This window comes from Curcuma longa, chromosome 2 (genome assembly GCF_044706935.1).
Source record: "Curcuma longa cultivar G26 ecotype Majalengka, Jawa Barat chromosome 2, ITB_CL_G26_1.1, whole genome shotgun sequence".
NCBI classification, from domain to species: Eukaryota; Viridiplantae; Streptophyta; class Magnoliopsida; order Zingiberales; family Zingiberaceae; genus Curcuma; species Curcuma longa.
The window spans coordinates 3857256-3876823 of NC_133862.1; the positions used below are offsets into that span (position 1 = coordinate 3857256).

General features: G+C 35.2%; 2 protein-coding genes across 2 annotated transcripts; both read left to right on the plus strand.

Annotated features, from left to right (window-relative positions):
* Positions 1–1480: 1480 nt before the first annotated feature.
* Positions 1481–13295, plus strand: LOC141819564 (uncharacterized). Its single transcript, XM_074706823.1, has 8 exons — positions 1481–1742; positions 2332–2751; positions 3452–3516; positions 3615–4001; positions 6701–8318; positions 10102–10196; positions 11073–11214; positions 12428–13295. Exons 1-8 carry the CDS (start codon positions 1523–1525, stop codon positions 13099–13101), a joined length of 3621 nt encoding a protein of 1206 aa, XP_074562924.1. The 5' UTR covers positions 1481–1522; the 3' UTR covers positions 13102–13295.
* A 412-nt stretch (positions 13296–13707) lies between these two features.
* LOC141821987 (small ribosomal subunit protein mL103 (rPPR7)-like) lies at positions 13708–15195 on the plus strand. Its single transcript, XM_074709390.1, has one exon. It carries the CDS (start codon positions 13788–13790, stop codon positions 15045–15047), a length of 1260 nt encoding a protein of 419 aa, XP_074565491.1. The 5' UTR covers positions 13708–13787; the 3' UTR covers positions 15048–15195.
* The last annotated feature ends 4373 nt before the right edge of the window (positions 15196–19568 follow it).

Genomic DNA, 19568 nt, shown 5'->3' on the forward strand with positions numbered 1-19568 from the left:
CGAAAATGAAATAAAAAAAATTAGATTGCTATAAAATATTTAACACAATAAAAAAATAGTTACAAGTGTATAATAATAAGGAGTGCGATTATTATCTCATTTGATTTTTTTTTACAAGTAAAATATTGTAAGTGTCCTTTTAGAAACATCCAAATAAAATGATTTATTTTGATTAAAAATTATACTTAAAAAAGTATGGTTATAAGGTAAGAACTCACTTATATTCACTTAATATATGTTGGTTCAATTAATAAATAAATTTAAATAATTCACTAGCGAGTATATTATATTTATGTTTAGCTTATTAATTTTCAGAAATATAAAGTCTTGAACTATTTGTGAACGAATAAAGTCTTATTAAATTTATAAATAAACTTGTAAATAAGTAAATAGGGAATAAATTTGTAATAAACATGTTTTAAAATATAAAAATTATAAATAATCTAATAAACTTATGTTAAGAATTCAATAATATCAAATTGAATCAAACTCGAGTCAAATTTTAAAAAAACTCCAAGTTTAATCATCCATTTTAATAGCATGATTAATTTTAAACTTAACTTGATTTAATTGCCTTATCATTAGCTTCGTACAACCTTACTTAAAAATCTCAATTATAACATTTTAATTTGTTATTAAAAAATATTTATGAGTAAAAAAGTCGACCAAAGTTAGTTTCATTTTTTAATTATTTTCGGAAAGTTCACCCTCCTAAATTCAATGGTATATTTTAATATCTAAAATGATTATATCCTAACGATATATTTAATGCCCATAATGATAAAAATTCAGTTATAACAAAAAATAGAAAAAAAATACGATTTTAATTTTTTTCCTATATATTTAACCATATTTTGGCTACGTGAAAAAGAGTGATGCGTAATTAAAAAATTTTAAAAATGGTGTGCAACCTTGAAAATTTTACTCAATTATAAAGTTTTTGAGCATACTAAAAATTCTCTTAAAACATAGTTGAATTGGTTAGTGCGAGATAGATTTACTGAAGTAAATACGGATCAAATCTCAACGAAACTGAGATAATACTCTTTTCGTAATGATTATTTATGATCGTGGAGCCCATCATATGAGACTGCTAAGATGACAGATTTTAATTTTTATACTAAAAATGGTTACTTTGTATAGGTGAGCAACAACTTGGCTACTGAAAAGAGTAGTTTACTTTGAAAGATGGAAAGGGAAAGGGAGAGGGAAACAATAAAAAAATTGATCCACATACGGAGGATTCGTAATTCCGTCTGCCCATCTGGTAAATAAAAAAAAAATTATCTTTTTTACAAAGTAAACAGGAAAAAGATTTTCACCGTGAAAATCTTTCAACAGTTTGATTTCCTTCATCCCAAGTAAACAGAGCCTTAGAGTCTGCCGATTTGGAAATGGATCCGAACGAAGGCAGGACGGCCAGACTCGACTAACAAAACCTTCAAGATCCAACCGAGGTGGAGATTGAACTAATCAGAATTCGGTCTCTTGGAGAGTCCCATCGCCGCCGAGGGCGATCGAAATGGGAGGACAGCTGCTCCGCCACCATCTCCTCCCTCTCCCTCTGATCATTTCCTTCTTTCTTCTGTCATACTCTAAGAAGGCTTTCGCCGATCCCGGCGCCTATTCGAGCAGCGGCACGACTTCCGGCTCGAGAGTGGAGTGGCAGACCCTCACCAAGGGAAATTTCTCGTCTCAGATTCTCCTTCACCCCCAGATCCTTCTCGTGGTCACTGTCCCTTGTAGGCCTCTTCCACAGTTTCTCTCAAATCTTTATTTTCTTCTTCACGCCCTGTTGTGTTAGATGGGTCGAGAAGATAGTTTCAAAGTTTGGTTTTCTAAGTTGAATTACATGGTCTATGCTCTTTTGACTATTGACACGAAAATTCTATGAATGGCGTATAGGCAAAAACTATTTTGGTTTGGTGAGTCTTTTTTTTTTTTTTTTAATTTCAATAGGTTTATTGATATCAGCGTTGGTGTTGTTGAAACTCTTTACCGACAAGTTAGACTTTTTACCTAGCAAAATCGGTAGAATGGACTTATATCATTTTAACGGAAAAATGCATTAACCAGTATAAGAATTGATGCCGTTTGTAAGATTGCTTAATTGATTCAGACATATTTGTATGCTCTTGTGATGAATGATGCAAAAAAAAAAGGCTAGCGTTTACCATACGGAGGTATATGGAACTTAATTTGCGTACTTTTTTGTTGTTTGCTTCTTCTTCCTAGGGGCTAAATGTCTATAGAAAATTTGAATGATCTATCAGGTATGCTTTTTTTGAACTTTCTCATGATAACCTTAAGAATTGTTCTAATTTATTACAGGGTCAGGTGAAGCACGAACATTAATGAAGGAAGTCTCGTACTTGGTGGCTAATGACGAGGAACTTAAATTTCTAAAACTAATGGTCATTAACAGGAATTCTGAGAAGATGCTAGCTGACATCCTTGGTGCTACAGATGAGATAACAATATACTACTATCATAATTCCATGTCACACAAGTATCATGGGAGATCTAGCGCGCAAAGTTTACTATTTTCAGTCCGTTTCTTTTTGTCACTTAAGCCTGATGAGATTCCTCTGAAGCCTCTGCAAACTCCAGAAGATCTTGAAAACTTTTTCAAATCAACAGATAAAGCTGTTCTTCTCCTTGAGTTTTGTGGATGGTCAGCCAAACTGTTGGACAAAAAGCACAATGGAAATTCTGGGGCTCCCATGTCCTCATTCAATTATTCAGAGAATGGTTTTCCATCTTAACTTGATCTCTTGCCCTATTGATGGCTCATTTCAGGTCTTCTTACTTTACGTAAGCTGAAAGTTATAAATCCAACTAACCAGCATTTAGCATTGACATCTTGCTGTGGAAATATGCTAAATGCCAGTGACATTTAACATAATTGGATCAATTGCAATGTAACTGCATAATTAATAAAGGGCTGTGCACTTTCAGCTTTCAGTTTTCTTTACTGCATAGGGTCTTAGTATTCTTGCATGATATTTGTTCAGCTGCCCAAGTCCTTTTTCAGCATATAATATTTGGGTTTGCATAAGGATCTAATCAGCAAGGTATTAGTTTGTCGTTCATAATGAGATATAAAGTTTAAGTGTGCTTTTAAGGTTTGTAACATAAACTACTAATACATCTCTTCTGAATAAATTTAATTGATGTTACTCTACTATTCATATTTTGTAGCTTAGCCGGCTATTTTCCTTGCAAGTGGTAGTGCATCACAGTGAATATGGATTATTATGATATCTAATAGAAAAAAACATGTTTTTTAACTTTAATATAGCCTCTTAGTGGTAGAATCTCTTAGGTTACTTGCTATATAAATGTCCTACCTGAATTTCGATATTTGAATATTTTTGTTTATAAGACTACTTGTTTTGTTTCTAGACTACATTATCCTTTTTGTGTATTAATGTCCTTATAAATACCGCAGTTGGCATACCTACACCGAGTATTTCTGGTGATACTCTGGGGGGCTTTGACCTAGAACAGCGAAAGGTTCTTTTATCTTCTGTAATCAAATGCCTTTTGATGATTAGTCACTATCCATTGCATTTGTGCATGCACTGATTTTGTTTTCAATTTGGGATCACTAGGGTAATGAAGATAGACTTACATGTGGTGTTGAAGATGGACCGGGAAGTTTGGATTGGTTTAAGGAATATACTTTAGCGAATCATAGTGCTCCAGAACAATTAGAAAATGGAGGTAGTAATATGCCATGTACAACTGAAGAATTTAAGCAGTTTGAATCTTTTTTCAATCAGTTTACTTCTATTGCAAGAGAACATTTTCTACCTCCCGAGAAGCAAAGATTCGGATTGATATCTGAAATTTCTTTATTACCCTTTCTTGATCTTACTAGTCCAAATAAATGGCTAGTTGTGCTTCATGTCTCTGGATGTTCTAATTGCACAATGATAATTCCTGAAGGAGATGATCTGAGAAAAATTTTGCAAACACATCAGTCTCTAGTGATGGAGGTATATTGTTGAAACTTTTGACATGTTTTGCCTATTTTTTCATTGTCAAACTTGGAATTTTTTTAATCTGAAAAATAATAATGTCAAATCACAATTGCCTTCTCATCATTTCCAAAAACATCCTGAAATCAAGCAGATATTGAAGTAGTATAACATTGCATTAAACACTCAATTTGAGAGAATCTTCCTGGTTACAGACCAGCATGAAAGAATAAAAAAAACATTCAGATAAATAGTTCTCTTAAATTCATAGTTGCTCCTGTAACGTTCCTACATTTTATCTACAACTAGTTAAGGATCTAAAGTTCCTGTTCATTCCAATGTAAGTCTATTGTTTTGGTACCAACTGCTGTGATTTGATACAGGGCTTTTCTGGCTGACATAAATTTATTAATATTTCAAACATGAATGCTTGGAAGGGTTATCAGCATTTGCTATGGCAAGTGCAGTATATTTTGACCTTTAGTATGTGGTTGAGTTCTTATTAGATTTACTAACGAAATTCTTATTCATTTGGCCGACCCCAAATAGCTGGAATGATAATGATGCTGAACCCACCTTTATTCATTTGGCTTAATAATTAGTTTATATCTTGTAGGCTTTTAGAAACTATGAGAAGAAAAGCTATCAATCTCATATTTTGACCATATCTGCTAGTTCTTTTCAGACATATGTGTTGTGAAAGGTGATAATTTATTGGTCATCATGAGTGCTTATATCTCATTTTGATGACCCATTTATTTAATCATGGGAAGATTCTCAGCCAGTCAATTGGTTTGGTATAGGTTACATAATCACCATGGTGATTTGATCAAAGTAATTTACTATTCCTTAGTTTGGTGCATAAAAAGATATTAGTGTTTATTGCAACATTAAGTCACCATGCTGATTTGAGAACACTGAAGTCATACCATGAAAAAGGCATATGAAATAGAAAACTAAAATGAAACATGTGAGCTGATATCCACTAGGGAAAGTGCATATGAAGATAAAAATTAAAAAAATAATATCATCTAGAATTCTAGATTTCATTCTCCTGACAAGGATGCTTTTCAAGGAGGAGCTGGCTTTTCTTTATTGATAATATAGTTAAAATGGTTGAGTAATCTGCTTTATGAAATCCAATGAAGAGATCAGTATTATGATTTCGTGGAAGAGCCTTGAAATGGTTTATACTATAATTATTTATAAAGGCACTCATTAACAAACCGTTTGCAATTAATGAGTGTCATAAGTTGGAAAATGAGATGATAAAACAGTTTTGGAATCTAGTGATGTTTGAAAGATCTTTATTTTGTTTTTGGTTCTTGCATTACATATTGAATTGTAAACTGGTTTCCATTTCCTTGGGATCTAAGTCAATAGTGTGATAAGTTTTTTCAGAAAGTTTTTTGCTTTTTTTTTTTTCCTAATGAGGAAATTGATTATAAGGTTGCCAGCAACTAGTGACATTAGGTGGGACAGTTGAGACTTAAACAATAGTGGAAGAAGTATGTGAAACATCTTAGAAGTGTATCCTGCCACAATCTGTTGAGATGGTACTCCTTTTGTCCTATTTGCAAAACTTTCCATGTTCATCATTATTTTCTTCTTCTTGGCGACCAACTTATTATAGGGTTCATTCTGCCTGCTTTGGTGAGAAAATTAACTCGTTAACTTGTGAACTCTACTATCAGCCTAAAATGCTTACGCCCAAGTTACAGTAGTCCATCCATTTAAAAGCTTATAAATCCTCTCTATCGACCAACAACTCACAATGTGCGGTTAAACTAGATGTGTCACAATGTCAAGACCCAAATCCAACTCAGCCTAAAATCATCACTAATCAGTGGCATGTGAGAGGCCCAATGGTGGTTACTTCACATAGGTTGCCTTTTTAACACCTCACCATGCTTAGGATTAGGTTTGAACTAATACCAATTGTCACAACCACTTAGACGACAAAGTTTTAGATGACAGATCTGATCTATTAAATTATGAGGCTAGACCATCAGCCCAAAATGCTTATGTGTTAATAGTAGCTCACCCATCTAAGCTTGTTCCTCTCTATAAATGAACAACTCTCAATGTGAGTCTAAACTTGGGGTGTCACACAACTACTAATAATGCTTTAATCATTCCTTAGGCATGCTGGAATTGGGAGGAAAGAGTAAAATATGGGTGTATGACTAAATGTTAAGTTGAATATGCTAAGGGTAAAGTTAAAAACAATAATATCCTAATTTTCTCTTGAATTCTCTACCTAATCTTTATAATTAAAAATTCTGAATTGAGGATCCTTACTGTTTTTGGGTAAGTAGAACAGCTAAGGTAGCCTCAATACAGTTCTGCCATGTCATGCTTAAGAATGACCTTGAAGAGATCCATAATACTTCTATGTAACCTTGAAGCCCTCTTGTGCATGTTTTATTCCAAATAAGCAGATCATCTATACAGCTTTGAAACTCATGGGAAAAGTAAGGTTTGAAAGCGTAATTTCGTCACTTGCAATCCATTTAGAGAACTGTTCTAATGACTTGTATTTATCTTATACTAATTCATATTTGTCATGGTAGACTTGTTTATTGCAAAACATATTGTTCTTCAACCCCTAGTTTCATTAATTCACAAGTAGTTAACCAATATTCCAATCTTTGTTCTAGACCTCCAGTTATCTGTTTGACTGACGTTTTCATTTTTCTCTACCTTTTCTTATCTAGTTTGATGATGATCTTGAGCCTGCATTTCCAGCAAACAGACCTTCAATCATTTTATTCATTGATCAATACTCAGAATCATTGAAAGTTAGAGAAGAGAGCAAGTTATCTCTTGAGGTTCTTAGAAACTTTACGTCACAAAATCAGCTTTCCTATCAGACAGATGGACAGAAAAATAAGAGAAACATTGGTAGTTCTTCGGAAGAAGCTTTCTCTAGAGCGTGGAACAGAAATGTGCCCATTTCCTCTGGTCATCTAACTAGAAAAGATTCTCCCAAAATTGTGAAAATCCAGGATAATATGGCTATTATGATAGTCAATGAAGGGAAAGAAATTTCTCTGCAAAGCACTGCCCTTGAAAATCACATCAACCCTGTTTATGATATTCTAACCCAATTACTTCAGAAAGAAAATCCAGCACTGAGAGTAAAAGAAACTAAAATAAGTGAAGTAGCAAAGAAAGCTGGTTTCGAGCTCTTATCTGATGATTTTGAAGTGCCAACAGTAGAATCTCCCATTCCACATAATGGTGATGATCAATTCAGCAAAGTGATTATGACTTCAATCACCTTGTTAAATGATCCTCAGGAACCTACTGACAGCCATCATGATGCAAACAGTGGGTTATTAAGTGATAAAGAAAATAGAATTGAAAATGAAGGAAAGCAATCTGTGTGTCCAGATGTTGGTATTCTCGAACCTGATGAAGTGACTCTTGGTGGGCGTGAGCATGCTAAACCATTAACTGAATCTATCAAAGAAGTTCCTGATAAATGTGATTCAAAGGAAACACTGGTTTGCAAGAGTGACCAAATTTATGAACAAGAGGAAACAGGATTGACATATAATGATGAACATCTTGTTTGCTTGGAACAGGACATACCTAAGTCAGAGGGACACCTTCAACAAGAGGAAGTTTATAAAACTGATCCTGCACCAACCACACCAACTTCCAATCATCTTGAGACTGATTTTGGACCCGGTTCTTCAGTTCTTTCTGCAGGGAATGACATAGAAATCACTGAAACATCCACAACAGTAAAAAAACTAAATGAGCTAGGTTATCAGCACCATCCTTTTCTAGGTTCATTTTTCTTTGCAGATGGTAATTATCAGTTGCTAAGAACCTTAACTACAGGTTCCAGGATTCCAACCCTAGTAATTCTTGATCCTTTTCAGCAGGAACACTATGTCCTTCCTGAGGAAATAGATATTAGCTACCCTTCTGTAGTTGATTTTCTACAAAAATATCTAAATAAAAATCTTACTCCATATCAACACTCAGAATCATCACCCAAAATTTATAGGGAGATGCCAAAGCCTCCATTTGTGAAGTTAGATTTTCATGAAGTTGATTTTATACCTCAAGTTACTGGTAGCACCTTTTGTGATCTTGTTATGGGCTTTAAGCCTTGTGAAATCAGTAGTAACCTGCCATTTCCCAGCTCAAAAGATGTTAAACCTGCTTGGACGGTTGATGTTCTTGTGCTTTTTAGCAATTCTTGGTGTGGATTCTGCCAGCGTATGGAGTTAATTGTGCGTGAAGTGCATCGAGCATTTAAGAACTTCATGGATTTCTCATTGATTCAATCAACTAGTGGCGATCCTATGCAGATCAAAGGTACATTACCTTTTCACTTATTACCATACCGCATGCCTAGAAATTTGCTGTTTAAATTTGGGAAAGGAAAATATTTTGCATCATAATGAGATAACGATTACAATGTGGTGGCTTTGATATTTGCCCTATATATATATATATATATATATATATTTGTGGTTAGTGTTTACCCAAAAAATTTAATCCACAAAAAATAAATTTTACAATAGCAAACATGCTCATATAATTTTTACAAGTGGACATTTTAACCATTTAACCAAAAAAAATTTCAATTTGCTCAACATCATTTCTTAGTAGCCTTTTTTTTTTCTTTGTCCAAGATATCAATAAAACATATTGAAATCTAGCAATCACAAGTCTGCTCGGTCAATCTAGATCAGGATTATCTGATTTTGGTCACCATGGTTAAGTAAGATAGGCACGAAATTCCTATGAGTTTAAAGTATCTTACATCTATTATTGCATATTTATGAAATACAATTATAGGAGAAAGAATAAGCAGTCGAAATGGAGAAGAGCTTCTGGAGTCTAATTTAATTGTCGTTTTCCCTTTAGGTTGAAAGGAATATTTTATGGATTTGATTGTTCAACTTTTAGGTAACTATATGTATAAAAAAGTTGTACGAATGCTAAGATGAATGTGAATGCTAAGATGAATGAGTGAAGTTACTGGAAGAATAATATAAAAATACTAGTGTGTGAGAGGAATTAGGTCTAGATACAATAGATGATAAAATGAGTGAATAAGTTAAGATGGTGTGGATATGTTTAAAGGGGTAGTCAGAGGCAAAAGAAATCAATGAAATAGAAAATGATATAATTAAATTGAATATTAGCAATGATACTGCTTTGCATAGAACTCAATGGGCATGTAGCTGACGCCAAATAGTTTGGATGTCATAACTAAGTCCTTATTTAACTCAATTTAACCAATTATTTGTTTAGAATTGGACCTAAATTTGGTTTCCTTTGGGTTTTAAATGACTTAAATTGATGCCATATGGTTTAAGTTAGTCTTGTGCAATAGATGATGAAATCAAGGTTTTTATTTCTCAGTAAAGACAATACTCATGGGAAGCATGGATGGCATGATCTAAACGTCTATTTGTATTTTGTGCTGATTGGTTTTGATTTTGATACACAGGTGGTATGGTATGCCTGTGCTTATGTAAACTGAAGGAAGTAATGTTTTACTATTCTAGTGTATTTTAGTGGTAAACTTGTAACTGTTTTCTGTATGATGAATTAAATATGGAAGTTGAAGAAAATGAGTAGAACCTTATTTAAATGCTCCTGATTCTTTAAGTGTTCTCTTTATTTATTCATTCTCTTGTATGCTCATTGATTGATTTCATACAACAGTGCTGCGCAACAATTTAAAAACCGTTTGAATTTATGGCCAGAGAAGATATTCTGGTATAAAGACTGGAATGTACTCTTATTGATGCTCTATTTCTTACTATTTTGTTGCCAATCTTATTTGTGTTTTTGATATTTGAGTTGGGAGATTAAAATCTGTTTTTGATAGATATATTCCAATCTGTACAAATGCTTCCTTTTTTCAACTAATGCAAACCATAAAGTGTCCTTTATCCATGTTATCTTATGTTGTGTCAAGACTCAGAACATATGGCGAGATTTATTTCATGTTATGTTTCAAATCTAGGAAGGTTTTTTTAAATGTCCTTTATCCGTGTAAGTTTCATCTCTACAATTTGCTACTGGAATCCAAATGATCAATTTATGAATTGATGGTTTTTGATCATTCATATGTTCCTTGCAGATAAGAAAGACTATCTGCTAAATAAGTTCCCAAAGGTTCTCTTAATGGACTGTACCTTCAATGACTGTGGTTTATTTTTAAAGCCACTTGGTAAGGTACGCAATTTGACGTGCCAGCATATTATTTTGTTGTTAAATCACTCTTTTATGAACACATGATCATGATTTTCACTTTAATGTATTCATATATACTTTGTGCATCTTATGGCATTCAAAACTTGATGACTGTATTATTGTTGTTGTTTCACATAAGTAACATAATTTAATTTTGCTGAAATAGTATCCTAAGATATGACACGATATGATTCATGTCAGCCCTGTCAGACTAGATAATGCAATTATTGGAATTGGATTCTGGAATCTTGGAAAATTATGGGCAAATCAAACACAATATCTCATACATGAACTATGCCGTGTTGAGTACACAATTTTTTAAAATCACGTTTCAGCAGACTCATCCATAAAGTTATTTGCGAGAATCTTGGAAAGTTGACTGGAAAATCCAGTTAAGTTCTTAACGCTCCTCTCTTGGAAAGGTGACTAGAGAGGAGTGTTAAGAGTATTAGGTTAATCGGGTTATTGCTGTAGTGAGTTTAGTCCCATATTCGGTGGTTTATGTTTAGGTTTTACTCTTAGTCCTGTTTATACATTTAAATAGCTCTTTTACAACATATGCAATAGAATTTTTTTTCTCCAAACTTTAAGTGTTGAATCCAGTTGTGCTACGGCTTATCTTAGAGATCGATTTTAGGAACCATTATTGTAGTGTTGGTAACTTGATATTTTCCATGCCCGACAATTTGAGATTCTATGACAAAAGTACAATTAATCATTCATTGATAACACAGGCAATCTTTTATATTCTAGTTCACATATATCTATCATATGTTCATATTTTAGATTTCAACTATGGTGGAAGGGTATTTAACTGAAACATCATGTTGCTTCAGTAACTTTCTGGTTTGGTTGCAGAGGGAAAACTATCCAGTAGCACTGTTATTTCCAGCTGAGAACAAAAGTGCTGTCACCTATGAGGGAGATATATCAGTTGTTAGCATAATGGAATTTATACTATCTCACGGAAGCAATTCTCAGCATCTGAATATGCTTAGAGGTTTATAAGTTGTTTTTTTTTTTTTCTAATTTTTCAGTAATTTTACATTGATATTTATAACACAGATAAATTTTTGACTTCTACATGGATTAGATTTCTGATACCTGGCCTTTTAGTTGAACTTTTGGGTTTCTTGTTTTATCCGTAGCAAGTTTGTCTCAGCAGTGTTTTCGGAACCATAATGCTTTAATAGATAGGTAAATGACCTCAGAGGTAGCTTCTTTCTGTACAAGCAAAACTAGATTACTAATAGTGTTATTGGTTTGGCTTTGATAAAAAAACCCTATGGTGATTCAACCATTAGCAATGAGTGAGACTATCCCGAGCTCATTTACATTCCATCTCTTAAATGACATCATTTGTCAATAAGTAGTAGCGTGTTTCTCAGGATCCCAATTAAACTTAAATATTTATGATGCCAATTAACTGTTACAAAAACAACTCAGAACTCCATTCACATATTCTTTTCCTAAGTAGAATGGTAATTGCAAGTCATTTGTCTTACAAAGCTATTTTACTAAAAACAAAATGTAATTGTTAAGTCAGGCTATGAAACAACTCAGAACTCCATTCACATATTCTTTTCCTAAGTAGAACGGTAATTGCAAGTCATTTGCTAAAAGGTAACAAGTCCAAGCGTCTTACAAAGCTATTTTACTAAAAACAAAATGGATAATACATCTGTTACAGAACTTCCTGTTGTAGGCTATGTATCCTAGTTATGTTTCTTACTGGATCCCTAAAGTATATAATAGAAACTTTTAACCTAGCCGGTCACATCATTGGGCATCTTCACTGATTGGATTATAAGATCCAGATGCTCTCAAAATCACTTCTGTTGAAGAAATTTAGTAGGCTTGTCTCTTACATTTTCTGAGGCCTGAACTTATTTGCGCATCCTGTTTTGTGTTTCAAGTAGAATGTTGTACGGCTTCTTTGTTCATCTCTCTTTAGTAGAAACACAAATGTATTTGTTTAGTGTTTAACATTAGAAACTCGTTTTTGCATTATAACTGTGCACGCAAAGTTCAGCTTCACTTAGCTAACATTGCTCATTGATTCACTAATCAGTAGGGACTTGAAATACATAAATTAGGCAGAAGTTTTTTTCCTCCAATGTTAACAAACTTAAGACCATGGGTATCATTAATGTTCTTTTCTCTGCCAAGTATTACTTGAGTCGCTCTTTATTATCATCAAATTTACTATTTAGGCCTTCTACGGACACGCTCAAGGAAGGTAACAAGGGATGCAGAAATCTCATATCCAACGTCCTTGACAGTTGATGAGCAAGCTCATTCCGCTTCCGAGAAGTACAATGAACTCATTCTTAATGAAGCTACTACTGCAGAGAGCCGGCACCCACTTGAACCAGATTCACCAGTCACCTTCCTTGACCCACACAAGCGTGTACTCGTTGGATCCATTCTCACTGCCGCTGACAAGCTCCTTAATGCTGCTCCATTTGACCACTCTAGAGTACTTATAGTAACCGTTGATCAGAACCAGGGCTTCCAAGGCTTGATAATCAACAAAAGGATAAGCTGGGATATTTTCAAAGATCTAAGCACTGATCTAATTTCTCTAAAGCAGGCTCCTCTTTTCTATGGAGGTCCAGTCACGCTTCAAAATTTGCCCCTTGTCAGCTTGGCCAGGAAACCAAAAGTGGGTTATATGAAAATAACAAAAAGCGTTTATTTTGGCAATCCAATTGTGACCCGCCAAGTAATTGAAGAACTCACATCAAGAAAAGAATCTATTGATGATTTTTGGTTCTTTTTGGGTTTCTCAAGTTGGGGATATGACCAACTCTTCAATGAGTTAGCAGAAGGTGCATGGCACTTGGGAGCACAACCTGTTGAACACTTGGATTGGCCAGAAAACTAAGTTTAATTATGTCAAAAAAATGCATAAACTGAATGATGGATGCATTTTTTGGGTGTCCATGAGATAGGTTGACGAGACATTAACAATTGTTAAGAGCAAAACAATTTTGTTACCTTGTACAATGAACCATTTCTAGGTTTGTTTGATGCAGGCTTTTGTAAACTAGATTTCTTGGTTTTATTTATTTAAGAATACGTTTGATCAATTTTTCCAATAACATTTATTTGTTCGTAGATTTAATCTATGCACGATAAATGATCTACACACTGCTTTGTAAGTGAGGATTTGGTTTGTTGGCACATATTATGTCATTGAAGTAAATTAATATTTTTTTTTCCATCGAAGTAAATTAAATATATGTTAACACACATTGTCATTTAAATGTCTTTTTACTGGATAAGAACAAAATAATAAATATAATAATAAGTATAGATTATATATATATATATATATATATATATATATTTTTTTTTTTCGATTTTGAGAAGGAAATTAGCTTGGTTAATAAATTTTCCAAAAACTGAATCTTTATTTTTGTAAAACGAAGCCACTGCTCCAGTTAGGGTTTAGGCCAAGTCTTTACCTTCGGAAAATCGGCAACAAGTGAACGTCGATCCCTATATAAATCGATCGCTTCGAGTTTGACCCCTAATTCCTCACTTCGATCCACCGCCTCCATTTCTCCCATGGCCGCCGCCGCCTGCTCCTCTGTTCTTGTCCGCCGTCGTTCCTCCGGCCTCTCTTCCATCCTCCGATCGGCCTTCTGCGCCCTCGCTGCTGGTACCGAACCCCCCGCCTCCGCCCGTCCCGACACCATCCCCGCCCTCAAACGCGCCATCCTCTCCGAATCCGACCCCGACCGCATCGCAGACCTCTTCCAGTCCGCTGCGCACCTTCGCGGCTTCTACCATCGCGGCTTCTACCATCGCCGCCCCATCTTCTCCCTCACTGTCAACAAGCTTGCCCGTGCCAACCGCCCCGACCTCGTCGACCGACTCCTGTCCCCGATCCTATCCGACGGCAAGTTTCCCAAACGCGAGGGTTTTATCATCCTCCTCATCTCTCTCTACTCTTCTGCGGGCATGATGGATCACGCCGCAGCCGCCTTCAATCGCATCCCTCAAGTCCTTGGTCGGTCCGGCTCCGACAAATCCCTATGTGCCCTCCTTTTCGGTTACTCCCGCAATCGCCAGTTTGACCTCGTCATCGAGACCTTTAACGGTGCACCAAAGCAGCTGGACGTCGTTCCTGGAATAGGCTCATATAATGTCTTCCTTCAGACATTGTGCCAAAAAAATGATCTTGAAACTGCACGCAATGCAATCGATGAAATGGCTGAGAAAGGAATTACCCCAGATATCATCTCTTTCAATGCTCTTTTGAGTGGCTACTTAAAAAATGGAGAAGATGATCGATTTGATGAAATTCTCAAGCAAATCTCGAGTGCGGGATTGGAGCCTAATATTGTTACCTACAATTGTAGGATATCCAAGTTCTGCCGAGATTCAGAGACGTTCAAGGCCGAGGAATTGCTGGATGTGATGGTTTCCAAGGGTATTCACCCGAACTTGAAAACTTTTAGTACTATAATTAGTGGATACTCGGCAGAAGGAAATGTAAATGCTGCATTGAAGGTGTACAAGAGGATGAAGACCATGAAGAGTAGGAACAAGAGTGAGGGAGTGCCACCTAATGCAGATATATATGTCGTCTTAGTTCGTGGTTTGGTTGAGAAAGGGGAGTTTGGTGAAGCACTGGGTATCTGCCAAGAATGCTTGAATAATAAGTATGAGCTGCCATTTGAGGTTGTGAAAGCACTGATTGATGGTCTGGTGAAGAATTCAAGAATTGACGAAGCAAAAGATGTTGTGGCAAAGATGAGAACGATAGTGAAAGGCTTTGACATCGATGCTTGGAATAAGCTTGAAGGTGAACTCTCTTTGTAGGCAGATTAGTTTAGTTATTTTTCCCTGTTATGGATTTCATCAGAGTTGTGCAACACAACTAAACTAGTTCTTAGCTTTTTGGCTCTAATCTTTGTTGGTGTATGAACTAAACAATTTTTATCCAATAACTTTATATTTAGTTTTGCTACTATGAGACCCACTTTATAAGTAAGTGCTTAAATTGGCTTTATTATTGCATGTTTGGTTCAAGTATTCTTATGTCTAGGAATGAATTTGGTTCATATATTTGTTCTGTTAGAATTCTTGCTCCTTAATTTATCAAGAATGATTCATGAATACTTATTCTTCATTATTCCAATCCATACTTATTACTCATCCCGAACACCCCAATCCTTGCACTTAACTCATGAAACCTCATGAACTCTTGATGTGGCCTCATCTCCCCATCATTGAGTGCCCCAAATTCCCTCTGAACTCATCACTTCCCCTACTATCATCGCCATTTCTTCTGCTGAGTTCAGTTTATCCCTGCTCAAATCTTATTGTTGTTGTTCAATCTCTACCTTCCTGTTTGACACCCCTAGCAGACTTCACTTCTAACAACCAAGTTCAACCCTCCATTTGTAGATCCGACAACCATCATAGCCACAGAAATGAGCTTGATTGCCCTTGGCCACTCCAGATCCATAGAAATTGCCTCTTCCAGAATTTGAATCCTCTAGAGAAGCAATTTCTCTAGCGGGCTTGCTGGGTAGCGATGGTGGTTGTGCTGGGTTGGCAACATTCTCCTCATGCTTTGCTGCTCACTAAAAATGGTGAACATGCAGCACTTGATTTCCAAGTTTGAGGATCTGCATCCTGTATAGCAGAAGATTCTACTCAGCTTGAGTATCTCAACTTTGTGTTTTTACCCTCTTGCACTTCTTTTGTCCCAAATGAGTGAAATTTTGGTTCAGTATGCATTTTTAGGGTGTTATCTTGTCTACTCCAATTAATGTTTCTGAATTATGTGTATGTTCATGAGGTGATATTGGTGCTTTCTAATTAATCTGTTCTTGGTATAATTGGTGCTTTAATCTCTAAACCCCTTCTTGTCGACTCATTAGGTTAATCAACAAAATTACTTTTTTCTTCTTTTTCCTGTTTGTAACATATATTTGTCTGTGTGTTTCTGCCCCCATAAAAAGCAAGAAAGTTATGTTTAATAGAGACTGCGACATATTTGTTGAAACACTTGCATGCTCTGAGATTGCTTGTTGGGAGCCGATTCATGAGTACAAGGATGAAATTAAGAGATTGGCATTTCACAAAAAGTTATTGGAGTTTATTTCCCTGTTTATATTGAAAAGAGAGTACAATTTGTTATTGGTCTATATAAATAAGAGGGGAAAAAGGAAACGATTAATTCTTGCCCACATGTGCTTCATGAGAACAATGCATTTGATCATCATTGCAATTCATGTAAAAGTTGACAAGATTCTCTTCTTGCTCTTGTACAAAGATTTCTTTTTTGCTGGGGTATGTGCTTATTTACCTGGTTTAGGCTTGAACCCCTACTACTATTTATTGTCATCGTTTATCATTTTTTTGTCAAGTGAGTGAAACTTCCATATCATGGTTAATAACCAGAAGGAAAAGTTGGTTAAACTTAAATCTTAGTTTATGTTCTGGTTGGCTTTTTGTACTGTCACTGTATATCTCAGCTGAGCTCTACAAGTTGCTGGAAACAGAGAAACTTGGCACGCTGCCATTAGTTTCGCTGATGTCAGCTAGTACTCACTGAATATGCAGAAATTAACTTGCCGTGACGGTTAGAAAGCTGGAGTATTGTATTAGTTATGATCGTCTTGCTGGTTTGTAGAAGCTAAATGATGAAACTTAATTACTGCTGGAAATAATTTGCTGTGATAATGAGCTCTCATCTGAGTTGGAAAACTCAGAAAATCAACTTGTTGAACTTTAAATGTAACAAGTTGCAGTTTGTGATTATGGCTTTTTTGTTAGTTGCAGTTTCTGAAATTTGGAGCTGGAACTTGTCAGATGTAGTAAATTTAAGGTTCAGATTAAATTTCATAGTTGTCATTTGCTACTTTGGCCAAACAATGCACTTTGTTGTAGAATATGGACTAGGGTTTTCATCTACTAAAAATCGAGTTTTGGGTAGGAGAGAGCAACGCATCTGGTGCTTGCGTTAGCCGATTTAGGATAACAAAAAAAAAATCCATATTAATTATGGAATTTTACATACATAAAAGACTTTTAAAAATGTCTACTGGTAATTTGGGACTTTCTTCAGCCTTAACAAATAGATTTCCCTCTTCAATTCATTCAAACTTATTTTATAATTTCTTTTCTCTCTTTTCTGAAGTGTTCTAAGGTTCTAAAAGTTTGCCATAGCTCAAAATTTTTAGTGCTTATATTTGGTGGCGTAAGTTGTTTTATCTGGAAGATGAATGAACATTAGGGCAAAAAATATTATTTTAAAAAGAAAGAGTTTAATCGTGCCTCCACTTACAATCTTGTATTTGAAAGGATAAATTTATCCAAAAGGATACAAATGAAAGGATCACTCGATGACCTACAATATTAAATGGGTGATAAAAAAGTGGAATCCGTCATTTCAGCGGCTTTACACGGTCGATCTCATGACTATTTATGAGGAGGTAAATCGAGAAACTGTAATTGGTCACGACGGAGGATATTGCTCGACTTCGTTGAGATTCAAACTTTTGTTCTCTTCTGTAAGTTTGCTTCGTCGTAACCAACTCAGCTATGCTCCGGAGGCAAAATTGTATTGGATAAACTTTTTATAGTGATCGGTTACACCGCTGAAACGACCCCATATCAGAAAACCCCCTAAGGGATTTTTTGAAAGTACGGTACCACTACGTTGATAAGAGCATATTGTCGAAACAACATCTCAGCCAACAAATACATGTTGCTAAGATGATTCGAATCGAAACAACACCTCAGTCAATAAAGACATGTTACTAAGAGGACTCAAACCCGGAACCTCAGACAAAACATGTCTTCATGCTTACCACTTGGGATAAGACACTTCGACCACTTTTACCATAAAGGGTGTTTTGATGACTAATAATAAAGTTATTGTTGATGATCATCCTAAGGGCGAGTCGATCTAAGTTGTACTTCGACAATCACAAAGGTGCATGTTCAAAATTTAAAACTCACGATCCACAAAAATCGTCATACCGATGCTTTGTTGATTTGAACTGTCGAATTATCGATGAGTTGAAATTTGGACTCTGTTGGAATCTCAACGGATCTCATCCAACATGTATTGCTTGTTAGTTGAATATGACTTCTTGTTGTTAGAACCTTGCGAAGTAAAAAGGGTGAATAGTTTTGATTATTTTTTTATCTTGATTATGGACTCATCGTTTGAATGTGCTGTGAAAATTTTGATTCAAGCATGCGGCTACATGCACAACTCTGGAATTTACTTGGTATTTGTCTCTTAAGCAAATAATCAAAGACCTATTCATAATGATCTCTCTCCACTATGAACTTCTTCTTTTAGAATACCTTCAGGAGGCAGATTAGTCTTTTACAAGTTGTTTTTATAACAAACATAAGTAAATACAAAGATACAAACGAATTCAAAAGAAATCGAAATAAACACTTTTACACAAGTGAGTTTTGCTTTGGATGCTTATTGTTGCTTTGAATGTCTCTTGTTGATCTGGAAATGCAACACTTTGTTATTAAACCCCCAAGAACCTGCATCTTCTAATCTTCATGAAACCCTTTTTTTCTAAAGTTGTAATCGGGTTGAAATCCGCCTACCAATCGTTTGCCATATCAGATTCGACCATTTAAACATGTAGTATGGTTATTTTTTGCTTTACAAATCGATTGAGCCAATTGATTGCTTTAAACCAATAGATTGCACCAATTAATTCTAAATCATTTTGTTCGCTGGCCACCTTCTGCCAATCGATTGTAAGCCAACCCTAAACCTTGAATTCCGGATTTAGGATTTACTAATCGATTGGTGAACCCCATCAATCGATTGGCCACACAGTAAACTCGAAATATCGAATTTAGTATTTACTAATCGATTGTCACTAGCAATCAATTACTAATCCTAATTTCAACATTTTCAACGCAGAATTCACATTTTGTTTGGTATCCGGTTGATCTTAGTCTACCAAGACTTCCTCTACCTTGTATCTAGTCAATCATGACATGTTAGGACTTTTCTTATCACTATATGTCTCGAGTCAATTCAAGCTTGATCAATCAGATCAATCTTGACACGAGCTCGATTGCTATAATATTTATTTGTTGATGAACTTGTTGAATATGACTTTTTTTTGCTAGTTTCAGTTTCAGAAAATGAGACTATAACCCTCCTCAGTTGTTTTGTAAATGCTACATCTGTGCTGAAAATTGGTTATTGGACTGGTGTATGGTGCTCTTTGTTTGTTTATGAAACTGTTAGGACTTTTCTCATCATTATATGTCCGATCAATCGTGATCTACTTAGATTTTTCATTTTGTGCTAAGTGTCTAATTCTCCACGACCGACTTGAATTT